General features: G+C 31.8%; 2 protein-coding genes across 3 annotated transcripts; both read right to left on the reverse strand.

Moving 5' to 3' along the window:
- Positions 1-585: 585 nt before the first annotated feature.
- On the reverse strand, positions 586-17214 carry LOC146532725 (uncharacterized). Of its 2 annotated transcripts, none has more exons than XM_085196944.1 (23): positions 15817-17214; positions 15164-15316; positions 14660-14772; positions 14423-14579; positions 13865-13997; positions 13447-13577; positions 12705-12908; positions 12200-12343; positions 11505-11663; positions 10946-11072; positions 10499-10633; positions 9743-9950; positions 9162-9327; positions 8588-8746; positions 6629-8369; positions 6158-6356; positions 5609-5792; positions 5233-5411; positions 4892-5082; positions 4354-4548; positions 2999-4237; positions 2669-2771; positions 586-2043 (listed from the first exon to the last, which is right to left on the reverse strand). In XM_085196944.1, coding segments are annotated over exons 1-23 (6819 nt in total). In that variant the 5' UTR covers positions 16615-17214; the 3' UTR covers positions 586-2042. The 2 variants fall into 2 exon arrangements, with proteins under 2 accessions (XP_085053070.1, XP_085053069.1); XM_085196943.1 differs by having other exon boundaries at positions 2669-2774.
- A 2103-nt stretch (positions 17215-19317) lies between these two features.
- Positions 19318-20329, reverse strand: ND-B18 (NADH dehydrogenase (ubiquinone) B18 subunit). The gene is made up of 3 exons (XM_085196164.1): positions 20053-20329; positions 19738-19906; positions 19318-19452 (listed from the first exon to the last, which is right to left on the reverse strand). The coding sequence occupies exons 1-3, from the start codon at positions 20159-20161 to the stop codon at positions 19374-19376; spliced, it is 357 nt and encodes a 118-aa protein (XP_085052290.1). The 5' UTR covers positions 20162-20329; the 3' UTR covers positions 19318-19373.
- Between the last annotated feature and the right edge of the window lie 758 nt (positions 20330-21087).

A 21087-nucleotide genomic window follows, 5' to 3' on the forward strand; every position in this document is an offset into this window, starting at 1 on the left:
GCCCCTGTGCCACGACAGCCTCTATAGCGAAATTAATAAATGTTTAGTAATTATTCTACAAAATACAATAATAGAAACATTCTTTCCTATGTTGAACCCTGATGCACGCCAGAATAGGGACTCGAACTGGTTATGTAAAACTGAGAGGTGCTACAACTCCATAATTATATTGATATCTATTGTAAAGGAAAAATGCATGTCTATCATCGAATCTCATTGTAATTTAAAAAATAATAATGATTTACTCAATATAGAATTCTAATAGCCGGCTACAATAAACATAATTGGCTTATATTGTTCCATTCAAACAACGTAAAATACTAAAAAAATTAGTTTTTATCACGTTATTATGTGCATAACATCTAACATCTTTTTCTAGTATGTTTTATACGGCCTAAATTAAAAAAATAAATAACATTATACATGATGTACATTATTTAAAACTATTAAAATTTATGAAAAAAATAATTTTAGTCTTAGATAGTCTTAGCCAGTTAAATATAAAAAAAATTAACATATTTACAATTGGACGTATTATTTTCGCCAATAGTATCTAAAATTAAAAAGGGTTATAAAAAAACCAAATTGTACTTTGTTAGTTACTTTATTTGATACCGTCAGTACAATTCTATGTCATTTTAAAATGCAACGTTACAGGTATGACTTAAAACGTTTGTACACAAGACGACATACAAAATAGAAAGTCTGTATATCATCTTACAACTAACTCATACATATGAAACCGGCTAATTTTATTTGGCGCGTTTTAGATTTAAAATTAAATTGTCACAATTTCACCACCAATTTCCTATACATAATATACATAGATAAAATAATCGATTTTTATAGATTTGATAATAAATATTTAATTTATAAACTTTAAGTTCCCCGTGAACGAGCTAAACTACTTAAGAAACTTTGTGACTGCAACAAGCAAAGTTGTGGCTGTAACATGCTTAAATATTTACTTAAAACTTGGAATTTACCATAACGTTTCGCGACATATTTAAATACTTCGCAAGTTGTAAGAAACAAACGAGTTGCAATTTAATTTAATCAACCGAAACTATATGTCAACCAAAATACGCCATATAAAACTGAAACGTACACAACGCGTAAGAGTACATCAGATCATTACAATTCATATTGAAACACAGATAAGATACTTATCTATGCGCGAATACATAAACTACTCGATTGACTTTAAGAAAGATTAAACGACAACCGTAAGTTTCTAAGACGATCTATATTATATAAGCCTATCTAAAAGTAAGCTAGTAAACGATAAATACTTCTTATATACTAATTTCGCTTATCCTAAGTAACATATCACATCTATCGCCCTATCCATAGCCTTACAAAGGGAAGATACAATTGCGTATTGTTATCAGCTCCATTCGTTTCGGAAACATTAAAACTTTACACTAACGCTTAATTATTCACATTTAATATTAAGTTTGTTCACAATCCACGTATACTCGTGAGTAAGTACCGAAACATCAACTTCCAATGTTTGAATATTTTATTTGTATTGAAAATCGCTCATTTTGTACAAACGTGACGTAATTACACTTTTTTTTAAGAAAACAATGTAAACAGTTGTTGTACGCGGAAAGACTATTTACAAACTTTAATTTGATTTGTCTCTTGCAATGTTTAAAAAAATTGCAAATACGTCATTGTTTCACCAAATGAACGATATACAATATAAGATTATACAAAGGTACATCTAAATCATATAAAATGAAGATGAATATCGCTCGCATCACACATTATATAGAAGACGGCGACGTCCGAATTTCTTTAAAATCCGATTAGATATACAAATACATATATGTTTTTTTCTAAAACAACATCACTATAGTGAAATGGCAATAATACAAAATTCATAAAATTAAAACTATACGAGCGACGTTATTTTCCATACAATATATAATACGTAACACAAACATTCACCCGAACTAATATCTTCACACAGTAAAAGAGTCAAGATCCTCGGAAGAGACATCCTTCATAGAAATTGTTTACGGAACAATGTTGAATCTGAAAAAACTTATAGTATCAAAAACATTCATGAAAAAATATCGATTCCTTAATTCGCAAACGAGTTTTTTAATAAGTTCACTGGTTATGGAGTTAGCTGGCTAATAAGGTATCGATATAATAAATAAAAAATATATAATATTTTACACTAATAAAGAAATAAACCGTATTTTTAACAGTGTGTGTGTGGTCATGAAGATCATGAAATCTTGATATCGATATCATTTATAGTGCCTTACAAGGAACATTGAAATTTTTATACGTTTTCTTAATAAGTATTTTTTAATCATTATTTAAGTGTGAAATGTCACTTATAAAATGTTACAATACAAATGTCTATTTGTAATTAAAATAAATTTGTAAATACACAATATCAGTTTAAATTCATATTTCAAAAAACTTAAAAAGATTGAGCGTAGCGGAACTCGAATAAGAATTTTGACGAAGCTTGGAAAAGAATTCAATCGAACGCAGGTTCGATTCCCGCTACGTTCAAATTGTTAAGCGTTTTTTAATATATAGTGCTATACTAAGTGTGGAATAACTTCCATTGTTAAAAAAAAGAAACAGGCCCACTTGCATATTCGGTAATATATAGTAGTTTATATTATAGTAATATTTTTACCACTGGTTAGGCGGGTAGGGGTCGGGCGGGCCCGCGTATGGGTAGTACCCGGCGTAGCCGCCGTAGTACGCGCTGCTGGGATACGCCCCGTAGCCCATGTAGCCTGCTAAATTATAATATCATTGGAAATTATTAAAAGTGGTGTGTGATACATGACATACATATTACTATATCTTATATCATATATCTTTCTAGATAAATAGAGTATCCAATACAAAAATATTTTTTCAATTTGAACCAGTAGTTTTTGAGATTAATATCTTCAACTAAAACAAACTCATCCAAAAAAATTATAGTGTAGGTTTAGAATAATATAAACAAATAAAGTACCTGGATATTGTCCATACGGAACCTCAGCTGGTGGATTATTAGGGTAAGGTTGACTTGAAGTAGGTAAGGGATTGGGAATTATATTCGGTGTCTGAATCGGCCCACTCAGAGGTACATCGTTACTCAATGGTGGTGTGTTCGCTAACATCGTATGACCCATACTTGGCATTGGCCCTTTACTTCCCATATTATAAACGTCTTGTGGCATACTCGCCATATTGCCCTGAGGCAGTGCAGGTGGTATTCTACTTTGTGTTGAATTAGGTATATTATCACCCAATCTAGCTTTGTTGGGCCCGAGTAAACTTGACACGCTATGAGTCATACTCGCTTGTCTATCAGTTTGAGATTCTAATGTGTCTATTTTGTTCGGCGATTTCTTTTTCCTAGACGAACTCTTCTCTTCCGATCCAGGGGAGTACGACTGAGTGATGTCGTCCAAATTTTTCCGGAAGTCCGGTATTCCGTCCTTGTTAAACGAACTTGTCGTCCTTTCTAATTGACTCAAACTAGATTCATTTTGAGGCCGGGTCCCTGGCCGTTGATGTCGATAATTTTTTAATAAATTAATTTTACTAGACGTCCGACTCACGAGATTAATGGGCGCATCGTCCTGCAATTTTGTTTCTAAATTGATAGGCTCGAGAATATTCTCGTTTTCAGGTGGTTTAGTTTCTAATACTTCTTCGGGGGGTAATTTTTCATCTGTTGTCAGAATAAGCGGTCGTGAACTATCAACTTTAACATCTTCCTTTTCCACAGTTTTATTAGCTTCTTCTGTGGTTTTCGCAGGAACATCTGCGATCACTTCATTTGGACTAGGACTTTGATTTCTGCTAGATTGTACAGATGTTTTGTCAGAATCATCTTCGTCGTCACTGTCCAATACTTGCGGTTCATCATTAATGCTGGTGGGAATCCGTGAACTAATATCACCGGGTTTTCTGATCTGCTTAGGGATCTTTGTAATACTGAGTGAGCCTGGTAAATTAGGTCTTAGCGTCCTCGGGGACATTGGTAATTTTGGCCTCATTGAGGAGTATGAACGTAGATCACCCATCCTGTTTCTCATATCGGCGATTTTCTGCCCTGGCATCACTGGCCTCGTAATTTTATTCATTGAAGGTCTCATTATTCTATGAAGCCCCGGTCTGGGACCAGATTTCGAAGTTATTGTTATTGCGGAATTGTTTTTCAGCGATCCCGGGATGTTGACTGGAGTTGGTCGGTTACCTAAAACTTCATAAACATGCATTAGCCATTTAATTTATGAGTATACATGTTGTAAATAGCACAAAAAGTTATGTAAGCATTAAATAGTAGCAGAATATATATAAAGTTACAGATTTATCTACCTTTTTTACCAACTTGGATATCCTTACTATCCCCTCCTTTTTGTCCTAATCCTTTTAGAGATGTCTTAATTGCAATAATTTTTCCCGATTCTAACTGCATATAGATTCCTTTAGGTGATTTCAATACCATAACTCGTTGTCCCGCCTTCAGAACAATATTGGTTTTCTCAGCTGAATTAGTTGGTATCACAACATCTACAAATACAACATTATTAATTTTATAGCATACATTTTGTAAAAGTTATATGATTAAGTTTGAAAATATATATAAAAACAGTGACAAATAACTGTTTTTTATATTAGCCTGCCAAGCCGTTCCTGAAATTGCCGTTTACAAACGCACTGGTAAACTAACAAAAATTTAAGGCAGCATTCAGTTACAATTTTATTATATGTATATATTTATTAAATCCCAAGATCTATGATAACAATAATTATGTTAATGTAAGGAATTAAAAAAAGCAAAGCTATATTTCGTGACCTCACGCTAAGAGCGCCAAGTGGTGAGTAAGAACGGTAGTCCCCATTGAATACTCACCGAGCGGCAGTGTCATCTCCTGCGCGGTCATGCCCTGGCGGCGCCACACGTCAGCGGGGATCCAGCGCGCGGCGTGCTGCATGGGGCGCACGGACGCCACGGGCCGCTGCACCAGGCTACCGTCCGCCGTGCGCACTGTGCGGTAGGTGGTCGGCTTGGGCGCGGATGCCGCCTTCTTCTCCAGCTCGTATCTGTCGTTCATACATTACTTCTATTATGTTAAAGTTTGAGAGGAGACACCGAGAGAGGAGAGTGGGGAACTGGCGTGTCTTAACACTACCCAGTTCCCCACTACCCTGCCTACTTGAAAAAAATATAACAATTATATGGTAAATACATACCCTCGTTGCGCAAGTCGTTTCTCCGCACTAGACAATTTCTTCTCCTTTCTATCAACCAGCAGAGATTCGTGTTGAAATGGTTCCTTACTAAGCGACTTTCCGAGTAGAGTAATAATACCTTGCATCAAAACATCTATGTACTTGTCTTTGTATTCGGATAAATCCTTAATTTCGGACTCCTGAAATTATATTAAAATACCGTGTAAATTATGAAACTAATATATCGTTTTCAGATAAAAAAACAATAATAATACTACTTCAAGAAAAATTATTTAATTTCTTAAAAAGTATTTTACGCAGAGTTCGAAAAAACAAAAAATAACAATTCCAATAAATAATTTAATAAAAAAAATATTTAAATAAATGCTAAGATTACCTTTTCGTCATTATCAAAACATAAATTGGTTATTTCTTTCATAGAAAGTACGGCATCTGGATTACACTCGTCTACAACTCGATCAGCCATACCTTGCTTGTTTATTTGTCTGTCGTATATCTTCTTCTCAAGACAACAATCCATGACGAAACGGTATACAAAACACGGTTTCTTTTGACCATATCTATAAACAAAATAGATTATATTAATGTGAATCTATTTAATTGAGATTTTGTACCATTTAAAGAGATTTTCACTTCACCAGTTTCTATTAATTAAAAAGGTTTAAACTTATAGTTGTCTCATTTGCAGAATCAAATATGTTTACATACCGTACCACTTACATATATAAATTTGTTAGTGAACTAACGTGTGGAAACCTGTCTAAGAATTAAGTTTCTTAGTCCCAATTATAGAGGTAATCAATCGAAATCATCATGCAGTCAAAAGTTCGGAGGTAACACATAAGAAACATTAAAAAAAAATAGTTGATATTACAGAAGAAGAAGACTCCTTTTACAGAAGTCAGTTAAAAATAAAAACTATTACCTGTAAACCCTACAAACGGCCTGTGTATCGTGACAGGGGTTCCAACTGGCGTCGAACACGATGACCCTATTCGCGCCCACCAGGTTTATGCCCAAGGAGCCTGCACGCGTCGACACCAGGAACAGATGCACTTGGGGGTTAGCGTTGAACTCGTTGATCAACTTCTCACGCTCTAACGCGTGTGTGGAACCGTCTAGACCTTTTGACATAAGAAATGGTTTCACTTTTTTTATTATCTATAATATGAAAACATCTTTATTGCTTATATTCAATGTTTACATTTGTAAATTAAAAAGCCAAAAATTAAATAAGGATTTTTTTAAAAACAAATATATTAAAGTTCTTTATTAATTTATAAACACATTTTGCAAGCACTTTTGAATTGTCAAAATATTAGATATAAATTAAAATCTATATTTTGCATAAGAAAAGATAATTTAGATAACAAATTAATAATATATTATTACTCACGATAATATGACGTATTCCTTTCCCATAAACGATTTGTACCCGGAATATAGTTCCTCTCCAAGAAATCTTCAATCAGATTAAGCGTGAACAAACTTTGACTGAACAGCAATAATCTATCACCAAGTTTTATACTCTCATTCAAAATATAGAAGAAAAGTTGCATTTTTGAAGAATTTTCAATAATACCAGGAATATAATCTTTTAGTAAATCTGTTGCCCAGTCGTAAGTCACTTCTTCAGCTTTCTTCGTTATAGCTAATTCTTCTTCTTTATTTAATTTTTCTTCTTTCTCGCTCTCTTCTGATTCTGATTCAACTCCATTGGCTTTCTCTTTCGAAGTTTTCCGATCTTTACGACCTTTTGGCTTAGCTTGCCTGCCTCTAGGCTTAGGCTTATCTGCTTTTTTATCATCTTTGCTTTTACCTCTTTGTTTACCTTTTTTGGTAACCTCCACTTGCGGTTCTATTGTATCAGCCTTTGTACTTATTACAGGTAAATTTTGTTTGCTATATTCTGTAGGTATATTTTTAGCCATCATTGGGGATACATTGAAATCTTTTTTAGCCTCATCTTTTACTATCTTTTTCGTATCTAAATCTTCAATTTTGACTTCTCCATCTGATTCAGACTTCATTTCTATTTTATCTTCAGTTTTAATTTTATCAATCTCTGTTTTTAGAGTTTCTGGCATCGGCCACGAGGTGACAGGACTTCCTGAACTAGAACTACACAGAGGCGGTTTAGTTTCCAAAGCTGAAGGGAAATTAGAGTATGGAAAGTTGCCGTTTGGATTATTCGTTTCAGGATACGTAGAATTTTGTTGATAATTAAAGGAATGATTATAGTTAACAGATTGACTTTGGGCTTCAATTGGTTCAGATTTAACTTCATTGCGATAATTAGAATCAATAGCGCATTCTGTTTTAATAGGGGTTTGGTTAATGTTTCCTTGAGGATTTGGAATATTACTTGGATTATTAGGAAAGTTTTGATAATTTGGAGGTTGGTTGTTATATTGGTTGTACGAGGTCTGCGGATTAGCGTTGTAAGCATTATTAGCGGGAAAACTAGTTGGATATGTTTGATTTGGAAACTCTTGTGATGGCTGACTATTAGAATATGACGACCCAGAAGGTTGCTGCGCATTGTATTCAGAATAACCTGATTCATTTGGAAACGGCCCTTGGAACGGAGGCCTAGTTTGATTTCCGTAACCCTCTTGATTATTCTGGAAAGGAGGCATAGCGTTTGGCGCATACGAGTTATTAGGGGTATAGCTTGATGGATACTGTTGATTGTTGTATCCAGGAGGTGAATTCTCGTTAAACTCTTGAGGAGGTTGATTTGGTCCATATTGTTGATTCCCATAGTAACCTTGATTACCATAGTAATTGCCATTACCCCAATAATTCTGATTGTAACCTTGTTCGGTATTATTGGGTGGATATTGATTTTGATAATTTCCTGTATATGGTGTTTGTTGCGGGTAATAATTATTGCTATAATCTTGATTATATGACGCTTCCTGGTTTGGTGGAAAGTAACCAGGGTTGGAATTTTGGTAGGGATAATGAGGATAATTTTGTCCTTCTCCAGGTCTATTTGAATCACTTGGATAAGCATTGGGCCCATAAGGTCCATTTGGTGGAAGCTGTGGGTCATTAAATGTGTTCGTATTTGGACGTGTTCCAGCCGCCGTAGTGTTTGGAGGTATAGTTGCTGCAGGTTTCTTTGCTGATCCCTTTTCAAGATAATTAAAGGATTAAACAATGCATATAATGCACATTATTACCAAGATGCTGATAATATATTAAATATATTTAAATAATGTCTGAAGATATCTTAACATAGTTGGGCTATGTCTAATTAAGTTATTAATTTAAAATATCTTTGTAGAACATTTTATGATATATCTATACACATGTAAGAAATTGCATTTAACGACTTTAATATACTTACTCGAGGTTTTCCTGCACGCCTTGTCGTTTTATTATTTTTGGCACGTCCGGCCTTCGTAACTCCTCCGATTTCTTCTAAATCTAAATCTTCTTCAATAGCAGCGCTTACTTCACTGCGCTTCTTAAGGAAATTGTATAATACGTCGGGATGATTCCAGATCTAAAAAAACAAAAAAAATATAAAAAACAAACATACAAAATAATAAAAGAAAAACCTCTAATATCAATATTTTATATTGATAAGAAAATTTTACACATCATAGCAGATTGTTACTACAGTTATGGTTATTTTTTTGGCTTCACGCTTTTTCTGCATTTAGCAGAGTAGGCAGAGATACCCAAGCGTCAAAATTATCAGGTTTCCACTTTTCCACCACGAAATTCGAGATATTGTATCCGATTGGAGCAAGGAAGACTGAGTATACCTAGTGTTAAGACTCCATTCACGAAAACATTGTCGAAACCAACCACACAGCCAATACATTTACAGGACTCTTAAGTTATAAATAATAAATTAAAAATATCAAAACGTGTATTTCTATAATTACATATTTAAAAAAATTAAAATACTTCACCTTGCAACAAATCGCAAACGCTTTTAGCGGGTTTGGTACAGAAACAGATCTAACCACTTCATTCATAAACCTATCATACAATTTACGCTGCAATGGCGTCATGCGAACCAGCAGCACGTATTCTTCTTTCTGTGGTAATGTTGACTGTAATACGGCATGAGATCGTCTGTAAGGGAACAAAACATGTGAAAAATAATATTTTTTTCATTTCACACTGTACCTCGCACATAGTAGGGTAGGCAGATGGAACCTGGGAATTTAGTTTTAAGACACATCGTTTGCTAATAAGATCTTTCGTTCAAAAAACTTATTTTTCGAGCAATTGACTGTGTGGCGGGACGCCACGCTTTGCCTCGTTTCCAGGGTAAGAAAATAAAAATATTAAATATTTGATACCCGCGAGTGATGAAGACAAATGAATGATTTTATTTATTTCATGACTTTTATCATAAAAAAGTTCTTAATATTTTCTAATGCAATTAATAGTGTAAACAATAAAAAAAAATAAAGAAATGTCAGTAATTTTTATGAAATAATTTATATCCTTATGGACATAGAGAGTAAAAAAAATTAAAAAATACCTTTGAACAAAACCCACAAGTAGTGAATGAAGGACATGAGCCCGATATCTCATAAGTCTTATATCTTGTGGAGTAGAATCAATACATTGTCCATTCTGTATGGGCCTCTCAAACATGTTGCAGAACTCAGTTTTACTTCCTAAATAATTGGGACGAACAAAATCAACCATACACCAGTATTCCAATAGATTATTTTGAAGAGGATATCCTGAAAATAAGTAAATTGTCAGTAATTTTTTTGTTCAAGCATTTAAAAATAGAAGGTAGTATTAAAATAAATAACGTTATTTGTAATTAATAGACTAATAATTAGATAATAACATAAAAATAATAGATTCTAAAACAGAGAATAAAAGAGGTATATGAAAATAGTTAGTACTAATCGAGGCCATTACCAGCCACAATTAGTACTAATTGTTTTAGAGCAGGGGCCCACGCGTGCGACTATAAACGCGACAGGTTATGGGTTCGAATCCCACTCGAGGAAATGAAATGTTTAATATTTGCATTTCCTCGCTCTGGCAGCGACGCAAAACCACCGCCACACACAATGTCTCTAGAATTCGGCGGAAAGTAGAGGAATGGAAATATCTTAATAAGAACGGTGTCTTAACACTGGGTCCTCAGGTTCCCTCTGCCTACCTTATAGAAGAATATAGCGTGAAACTAAAGAAACTACGCAGCTATCTACAGGTACCTTAAGGGCGACCACGATTTGACTGTACTGCATATTTCTATGAATTATACATTAGATACCTGTAAGAACAACGCGACGTTTTGTCCTCATTTGTTTTAAAGCATATGATATATTTGAATGGGAATTCTTGATTCGATGTCCTTCGTCGCATATCACTAAGTCTGGCCCTGGTCGTACTAATGCTTCATACATTTCTGGAAAAAATACAATTAAATATAAAATAATTTACTAGAAAATACAGAGTGAATCGAATTCGGGCGCAAATCTAGGGACGTAGGGTTTTTGCACTTTGTTCTATATACCTAAGCTTGCTAAAACTGCTTTGTATAAACGAGGATATAGCCTTATAAAGAAAAAAAATCATAATAAAAATCATTAAAATAATGTTCTCTATTTCCCACTTTCTGGCGAAATTACGAAACGTTGAGTGTTGAGTGGCGTAACTTAATGCTACAGCCTCAACAAGAAACCATTCTTTTTCAAAAGTACAAATAAATATTTATTACCATCCAAAAGCTTTTTATCTTCATCACAGGGTGTATCTTCCTTTTTCTCATCTTTAGCTTCATTATCTTTCCCTAAAGAGTCACCATCTTCTTTGTCCTCTGGCTTGGAGTTGTTTGTATCGAGACTCTAAAAATAATTTATTTAATATATTGATTACAATTTTCTCAAAAAAATAGTACAACTAAAATGATTAATGAGTTTCATATGTCCCCCCATTGTGGTACAGAATGAGAAAGTCTGACAGTAAAGGTGATGGTTGTGGGTTTGATTCTCATTCAGAGGATTAATATATTTACTACAATGTATATATTGAAACAAGTGTAAACTCGATGTTTGTAGGGTTAAAATTCCATGCCAAACTCCATTCCATAGTTTCGAATTTTGTCACATGTGCAATATCCTAAATTCGGGAGTGAAACAAAATACGGAGTGCTCTAACATTAGGTTCCCTCTCTACCTTACTATATGCGGGATACAGTGGGAAGATACAAAAAAAAATCACTGAATTGAGAAGAAATATAATGAACAGTTAAGGAATAAGTAAATTAATTATAATACCTGACTCTCATCATTCCCTTCATTCTTTTTATCCTCCTTTTCTTTATCCTCATTCTTATCCGCCTTCCTTTTCTTTCGAGGTTTTTTATCCTTTTTCATACTTAGGAGTCTATATAATTCATATCCTATCATAAGAACACCACCTGTAGTCTTCCAATCCTGTAATTATTTTGTAATAGCATTCTTTAAATAACTTGACCTTTTTTTAACTTAATCAATATTGTTTTCAAATATTTTTTTTTATAAAGAAAAGTTTAGATTCAATTTATTTTTGTAATATTCAAAATATTTCATGCATAAATTTAAGCATACTAGGACTTGATTTGAAAACACAATGAAATAAAAAATAAAACTATGTTAGAATAGAACTTGTAGCATTTAATTGATACAAAAATAAACTGTGGGAAAAATGGAAATAACTTATGACTTGTGCTTGTGTAAAGCATGCCTATAGCATTCCTTAATAAATGGATTATATGTAATAGTAGTTTCTGAGAAAAACACGTTCTACCAAACATACTCTTCAGCTTTATAATATTATTAAGCACAGAAGTATAGTTAGAGAAACACAATGTTTGTTAGGTAAACAAGCAGTGTAGGGAACAATGGAATAGAATGTATCTTAATGTTCATCTTAATGTGGGGGTTTCATGAAAGTAAATGGAAACTATAAAGATAATATAAGTGTCAAATACCTTAACAACTTTCGCGCGCATTTGCAGTGTTTTGTGACTATCATTTAACACATAAATAGGAAAATTTCTCGCTCGCACTTCACCATGTGCCGCTATAGGACTTTTTTCTGCATCTAACGGCAGCCACATATTGAATTCCGCTACCTGCAAAATTACCAATTGTTTGGTTATAATTTTATTATCGGTACTAATTACGCATTTTTATTAAATAAAATATAATTTTAAAAAACGTGTTCGATAAAAAATAAAAAACTATTTTTTTATTAAGAAATGCACACATAATAATATCAAACATATTATATATGTCGAAGCAATTTACACAGTGTAAAAAGAAAAACTCGTGGCCATTGTCAAAAATATGGTAGTGCATATGATATCTATTTTATGTCTTTTATGCATTATTTTACAAAAATATTAGCATTATGCACTCCATATCAACTATATGTACAAAGTTTATGCTTCACAAATGAATAAAATACTATATTCAAATTTAAAAAATACTTGCCCAATTTTGTAGAGTATTAATGGGCATAATACACAAAACTGTCTTAGAATTTGTATGTCGTAGGAATATATCACAAAAGCACACTATTTGCAAAGTCTTCCCTAATCCCATAGAGTGTGCTAAAATACAGCCAAAACCGGTGGACGTCGAAAATCTTTGTACAGATTCTATTATATTATCAAAAAGAAATCTGACTCCACCAATCTGAAACAAAAATAAATAAAAATTTATTAGGTTGCAAAGTAAATATTAAAAAGAATATTAACATTTCACATATTTGTTTAAGTTTCAATAACATATCTTTGTTTAATATGCAATACTTAATCATTTTTTTATAATATTTTTTGTAGCTTCACACTGTGTCACACATGTAGCATGAGGCAGAGAAAACCTAGTGTTAAGATACTCCATCCACTGCTTTGCCAGATTCAAGACACTGCAAGTTAAGTGGAAATCAAAATCACACTATGTATACCGGAGTTAGGAAATGAACTAAATTTATGCTTCCAAAGCTTGAACCTGTGACCAACGCGTTTGCAATTTGCATCGCTATTACACTATGCCACAATGTTCTTGAGATAAAACATACTTTCAAGGGCATAATATGAAACAAAAGGCTTTTAAAAGAAGCTTTATAAAGGTTAAAACTCAATGGGATGATAAAACTCAATTATTTTTAAAAAGTAGCAACATATTAAATAATAATTTTAAAAAATCCTAAGATGCATCTACTGTAACATACCTGATGGGGTTTAATAACCCTAGCAATCTGTGGTGCTAAAAATATGTCTTCCTCATTCTCCGCATGACCTATATTGATTAAGACCCGTCCTTGTTCGTCTGGTATATTATATGCATCATTTACATGGAGACCTAGAATATAAAATCAATATTTTTTTGGGAATTAAACCCACAACCATACATTGACGGTCGGACACTGTTCCATTGTGGTAAAATAGCTATAAATTAACATCCAAGTTAATTATTATTTCCTTTTTAAATGAATCAATGTCTTTTTCTACCTCAATGAGATTTAGACATATTATAAAACTATAATGTTTAGTTTGATAATGTTTCAATTAAGTATGTCATAGTAATTATTTTTAAGAAATAATTAGAAAGATAAAAAAAATATTTAAAACTATCTAGTTAAATCATACCAGAATTGCTAGGATCCTCTTCAGCTTCAGGACTAGGTGGTACTTCAGAATCTGACAACATTATACAGTCATCTGAATCTGATGATGACGATGATGATTCATCACCACTACTGCTGTCCACTATTTCTACTACCTACAAATTAAACAAATACATATATATTGAGTACATATAATATGTATAACTACATAAACAAACATTTAACTGAACAATATATTTAAAGATGTTTAGATATATGATAGATGCTTTATGTTTTTAACAGAGTACTCTGAAAGAATACAATGTCAGGATACTCCATTCTTTTCCCAAAAATTGCTATATCTCGAATGCGTATAAAGTATTGGAATTGCAATAAAAATTAGCCCAATTCTGTAGAGTGTAAAGTGGCATGATACACAAAATTGTCGTAGACTTTGTATGTATAAACACATGGAAAGGAAAAATATTTATCATCTTCATCTGACTGATGAAAATGGTCCCATTGCACCAAATCGTGCAAAAGTTTGTTTGAATGTAAAATAATGTTAAAAAACAACCCTAATGTAAAAGAAGAATTTTACCTCTTTTTTTTCAGACCTTTGGTCTGTTCTGGCTAATTTCTGTGCTAAAGCCGATGTAGTAGGTTTCACCACCTTTGTAACTTCTAACTGTCCTTGTTTAACTGAAGTCTTCTTTACTTCCCCCGAAGGTAATTTTACTAATACTGTATTTGGTAAGCTGCAAAATTAAAATTAAATAGTCAAATACATTTACAGTAGAAAATTATGCACAATTTTAAGACTTCTCTAAATACATACTTTAGTTTTTGGCCTGAGCTGCCTTTCTTTAATATTGATGATCCACCTTGCAACAATGAGATGGTTTTCTGATGTATTTTATTTTGCCTATTAATAGCTATTTGTCTTTGCACCTGCAAAAAGAACACTCAAATCAAACTACATTTTTTATTGCTTTATCCTACTTATAGCAGTGTATGTAGATAGAACCCAGTGTCACGGCACTTGATTCTCCGCTTTATGCCTATTTATATTTGAAAAATAGTGACAGAACTCAACCCAATGCCTTGCCTTGTCAGAGCAGCAAATTATTAATTCCTTCAGGTGGAAATCCAACCCAAAAAAAACAATCTCATTTACAGTCAGATGCTGTTGCTCAATAATGGAATATTTACATTATAAGGCATAATATTACTGCAATGACATGAAATTAAGGTTAATAAGATGATCTAATATGAACATTTTAATAATGGGAATCATAATGCTTTATAATTATGTGGAATATTGTAAATAATATATTAATACCTCTCTTATTATCCTCTGTTGTTCTTGAACTCGAGCCAACCTCTCTGATTCCTGTCGCTGAGCAGCCAATGTTGAAGCATCTAAATTCTTTTCATCCATTACTTCCCTTATATTCCGCCTCATATTCAATGTATTTAGGTTTGAGGACTTTTTCTACAATAAATAAACAGATTAGAAAATAAAAAAAAATCACATATTACAAATTACTAAAAAGAAATTATGATAAAATTACATAATTTTGGCATTTACCTACTAAGCTACCATTTCAAGATATATAATGTTTTTTTTTGTTTAGCTTCACTATTCATAATATATATATAGTATGATAGGATAAGGGTAGCTACTGTTAAGAAACTCCATTTCCCACACTGCCTAATTTTTGAGAGACTCGGTGATAAGTGATAAAGGGAGGAAATTAAAATAATTCGTCAATCTCGAATCTCTTCAGGAATCGAAACCACTACTGTAGATAGTCAGATATCAATTTATAGTCAGACACTGTGCTGCTGTCTTTCTTATACATTTAACACTGGATTCATTTCTTAGAATCCAGAAAGAAGAAAAGAATCCAGTGTTAAACTTAAATTATATTAGATTATAATATTTAGAAGAAAAAGAGTCCAGTCCTAGAATATTAAATAATTGATGATTACCTCTTCATCAGTTTCAGTTTTTTTTTCTTCTGACTGTTCGGCATCCTCCTCCTCTTCACTTTTAGTCTGTTTTATGTCTGTATCATCCATACCTTTCAAATTTTCAGCTTCAAAATTATCTTCACTATCTTGTTTTGTCAAATTCAATAAGTCTTCTGCTGTTTTACCAGGACATAATTCACTCTCTTCCACTTCAGCAATCTCTACATTTTTTGACAAATCCAAATCACCTTCATTTATAATATCGCTTATTGTAAGTGTCTTGGGTTCAATTGCACTTGTTTCATTCAGGGAATCACTATTAGTTGGTGATAACTGTTGCTTTTCTAATAATTTAGTTTTTTTGGCCTCTATAAAATCTCCTGTTTCAGGATCAATATAGCTTTCATTTTCATCATTCAAATCTTGAACTGCATTTGGATCAACTATAAATTCTTTCTCTGATAATCCATCACTATCACTTTCACTATCTTCACTAGAAAAGTCACTTAATTCTAATACGTTTTGACCAATCAAACTTCGAATAGTAATACCAGTGTCTTTTTTTAATTTCTTTGTAAAATTGTGAAAACTTTTGACTGCTTCCATTTTACGTTTATGGCTCATCCTTGGAGGTCGAACAGTGGCTCTTTTTCGAGGGTTCATAGCAGCTGCTTGGGCAAAGTGTGCCCGTTGTATTCGGGCAATTGTTTCGTCTTCTTGGTCAGAATCCCATGTTTCCTCTTCAGAGCCTTCATCTTCATCCACTTTTCCTTTAAATTTGCCTCTAATAGACATCGTCCCACCGGCATCACCCATGGCAAAATAACATATAAATAACAAGTCTTCAATTTAAGATGAAGGAATACATTTTCACACTACATCAATTAACTTATATATTATCGTCATCTTTATAAACTTCAAATTATTTAGGGGTCAATCATATTTTTGACGATAAGACGAACTAAAAACACAGGTTTATTTACAATATTCCCATTTTCGAATTAATTTCTTTGTAAATTTTGGACGCGGTATTAATAGGACGAGAAAGAAGCCGGATGACACAAATCTTCACGGGAAGCACATATACTCTTTAAAATTTTACTTCATTAGCTTTTTAATTGAAGTTTGTTTGATTTGTTGCTTAAAAACTTAAAATGTGTAATTAAAATTTAGGAAGCCATTACTTCCGCAATAAATAGCATTCGCCTATTATACATATAATTTGTGTATTCGACAAGCGTGTTTACAAAAATTGTTAGACATTTTATAGAACCGTTTATCAAGACAACCTTAACAAATTTGATCAATAAGGGATATAATTGCTTGTCAATATATTTCGATATAAAAGCAGTGAGAAATCATTACTTAAATGGTAACAGTCAAAATCCATCCTTCTTGCATTCAAACGATAGAACAAAAAATGCCAAAGCAATTCGATTTCTGTAATGGCAACATTATTTATCTTATTTAAGGATTGTATGCTCATGATCTTTTTTAAAGTATGCAATATTATAGATTATAAATATATCAAATCCCAATGTAATAAATACGATTTGGTTACATATTAAAAATAATGTAGAGTGTGTTAATATTTCTATTTTTTTTACATTTGCTTTTATCATACTCTTATTCTTTTGTTGTAAATTTAAAAATAAAAATGTTATATTGTGTGGTACTTACCACACTACATATAATCTAATTTTTAATTAAATTTTCTTCCAAAGCCGAATAACAGAAATATAAAAATGTATATTAACTTATTATTTTTTATTTATTAACGGTATGAATTATATATTAATATGTAATAATGTAGGTAACTTTTTTTCTAATTACATTTTTTTAAGATAACATAAACTGGAGTAAATGTAAGGAACTACGCATAAAATAATTCATTTTTAAAACTTAAAAATTTATATCCTACTGGAAACGACTGCGCTACTCTTATTCCCATAAGCATCAAAAAATTAATCAAGATTCCTCAAAAGCTTAAACGTAGGATTTTTATTTTCATTTCTTGTATTACATGTGGCGCAGTTACGAATAGACGTTAGCCAATAACGTAAACACTTACTACAACAAAAATACTACTAAGCGTTGCCGAAAGTGGCAGACTTTTCATTCTCAAAAAACATACCAGACCGAGAAAAAAGATACCACTCATTCTATTTTACACAATTACATTTTTTCTATAATAAACCTAAACCTGTCATTACCTACTACTATTTGATTTGGTTAAATTTAAAACTATTCATAGCTTTCATTTAAATTGGTGAAGATAAAAACACTCTGTATATAGAAATATATTTTCGTGTGCGTATTCATTGTTTTCAGTTCAGTCTTACTGTAACCAATTTTCAAACAAAACAACAAAATTATTAATGTATTATTTCATTGTTAATTCAGAATAGATAAATTCAGAATAAATAAAGGTTGGGTAAATAAAGTCAAGTATAAAATTAACACAATAATTATTATGTATTACTCCTTTCATACTACAGTGATTGTTCGAAAGTGTCTTTTCCTTTTTTTTATAATATCTACTTAAATACGTCAAGGCCAACACATAAAGCTGAAATAAATTCGACATTAACATCTATAAGTACTTTCAAATCAGGAACTCAGGAACATACTAAAGCCGAACGCGTTCACAATCACAAGCTCGTGGGCGTTTGGCCACAGACACATTTACTCAATTTGCGTTTGGCAAGCCTCGACAAGCGTATAAACTAGGTATCAACTATACCTAGTTTATACGCTTGTCGAGGATTGCCATCAGTAGTCTGTACTGTACATGAAAAATATATGAGAAAATCTTCGAAAACTTTACTCTATGCGTTTGTTCAAACTTTGAAACAGCTCAACCGATTTAAATGCATTTTTAGTTTCCACTATTGTATTTTGACGATTTAGCGACAACATTTAGTGTTTGTTTTATTTCTATCGGCTCATAAATAAAAAAAAATATATGGAAATAAAATATTTTGTTCTAAAATTGCTACAAAATAGTTGTTTTATTGATTTGGCTGAAACTTTAGTTTCAGATGTATGGATATTATCTTAAGTAATAATGTAACTTAACAAGAAATTAAGATTAATAAGCAAGTTATTGTGTAGTTCAAGTGGATGAATTAGAGCAAATATAGTAACAGTTAATCTATTTGGTTTGTGTGATTGGTTAAATTTTAAAACTACAAAGTAATTAATGGAGTTTGTATTTTATAGAATAGTATTGTAATAAAATACAAAGTCATCCTATAAAATTATGTAACATTAAATAATTAATGTATAAATTTTTGTCATAAAATTAAAATTATAAAAAAAATAATATTTGCAATAATTTAAGAAACCTGAATATAAATCAATATTAAATAGTTTTATTTTTTAAGTAAATTACAAAAATATTTAAATTTATGCATACATATCAAATCTAAAAGAAGTAGTAATTTAATAATATTGGCTACAAAACAGATTTTAGTGATATGGGCTATAAGGTAAAAACTAAAAATAAAACTGCTAGAACACTTTATCGATTTTTGTATGTACAATATTGATTCTACTTAAAACAAAACATGCATTTATGCAGCTCCAACAAGACGATTTTCTCTAACTCTGAGACGACGCTCACGTTCAAATTCTTTCATCCGAAGTACATAGCTGTAATTACAGAATGAAATATTGATCAGTTTATATTAATATCATTTCCTATTTAAAATGTTTTATATGCCTCTATTTTTTACATTTGCATTATACCATACTACTAATTACCATACAACTATATACCTAAACAATTTGAAGTATATTAAAGTATAAGTAATAAGTATAACTTATTACACTGTATCCCACACACAGCAGGGTAGGCAGAGAGAACCTAGTGTTAAGACACTTCATTCCCCACTTTCTACCAACTGTATGTGTATGTATGTATTTATAAATACTTACTCTTGATGTTCACAGTTTAAGTAATCATGTTTTTCATGAGCACATTTATATAGAAGTGGCATATGCTTATAACGGCACACCTGATATTCAAGTAAGTAATGGGAACAGTAATCTCTATATTTGGGGGGAATTCTCGCTGAAACCAAATCTTCTTCTCTAGCTAACATTTCTGTAAACAACAGCAAGAACTGTCTATTATGTAATCTGTACTATACAATACAAAAAATATTTGTCACAAGAATGAAAATTCTAAATTTACTAGAGATGTTAAAATGTAATGTTCTAAAATATACTGTTACAACATTTTTATTATACCTCGTTCTTTTCGTTCGTAAGAAAATCCATCTTGAACATTAAAAGTGCTCTTATCATCCATGTAAAGATCTACATTCCGAGCATTATATGAGCCCATAATTTGTCCCATCCTGACGGCTAATGTAATAACTGGTCTTCAATTAAGCCGTCAGTATAGTAAGTGAATGTGTATTAGATTTTCAGAATACACAAATACTACAGGCGTGAGGCACCTCGAATCAAATTAGAACACAGCCTCGGTATCTGACAGTTGACATTTGGCATTTGATAATTGACAGTTAACTTATATGTTACTATATGAATGTAAACGATATCTGTGACAATTTTTAACAAAGAAAACCCGACTTCCACTGGATCCCATAATAACAAAAATAATCACCAAACCCCTTTCCAGTAAAAAGAGAATAATAGAAATCAGTAGGTGCAATATTGAGTTATTCGTCCATTTGTCGCGCACATACTTAATGCAAATTTAAGACTTGTGTGATTTTCATATGGATAACATTTTCAGAAATAGACCAAATTAAAATGGGACCACACAGAAAGCCTCAGCTTTGAAATAAAAAAAGAAACATCAAAATTGGTTCACCCAGTCAAAAGTTTCGAGGTAACAAACACAAAAAAGGAAAAAATTAATGAAAAAATATCCTTTTTCAGAACAAACTTTTATTATTTGTTAATAAAATGAACTACGAAGTTAAAAATAAATGAACTCTAATAAGAACTAACACTTACTAAATAATAAGAGCGTGTTATAACTTACACGTTGATAGCGAGAGGAAAAGAAGGTGCTGAATGTTCTTAATTATACCATCAACTATGACTGACATACCATAGAGTATCTACTTATTAATAATATCATATTCAATTGTTGATGATTCTAATGATGTTACAAATATATTTTTTAATAATACAATACATTTTAATTCAATATGAATTTTAAATTAAAATGTATTGTATTATTACCATAGAGCGAATACAATTTATAGATTTTAATAAGTAGGTACTGTAAGTAAGTAATAATAAAAAATATAT

This window comes from Heliconius melpomene, chromosome 13, assembly GCF_056956725.1.
Source record: "Heliconius melpomene rosina isolate 202511_hmr_F chromosome 13, ASM5695672v1, whole genome shotgun sequence".
NCBI classification, from domain to species: domain Eukaryota; kingdom Metazoa; phylum Arthropoda; class Insecta; order Lepidoptera; family Nymphalidae; genus Heliconius; species Heliconius melpomene.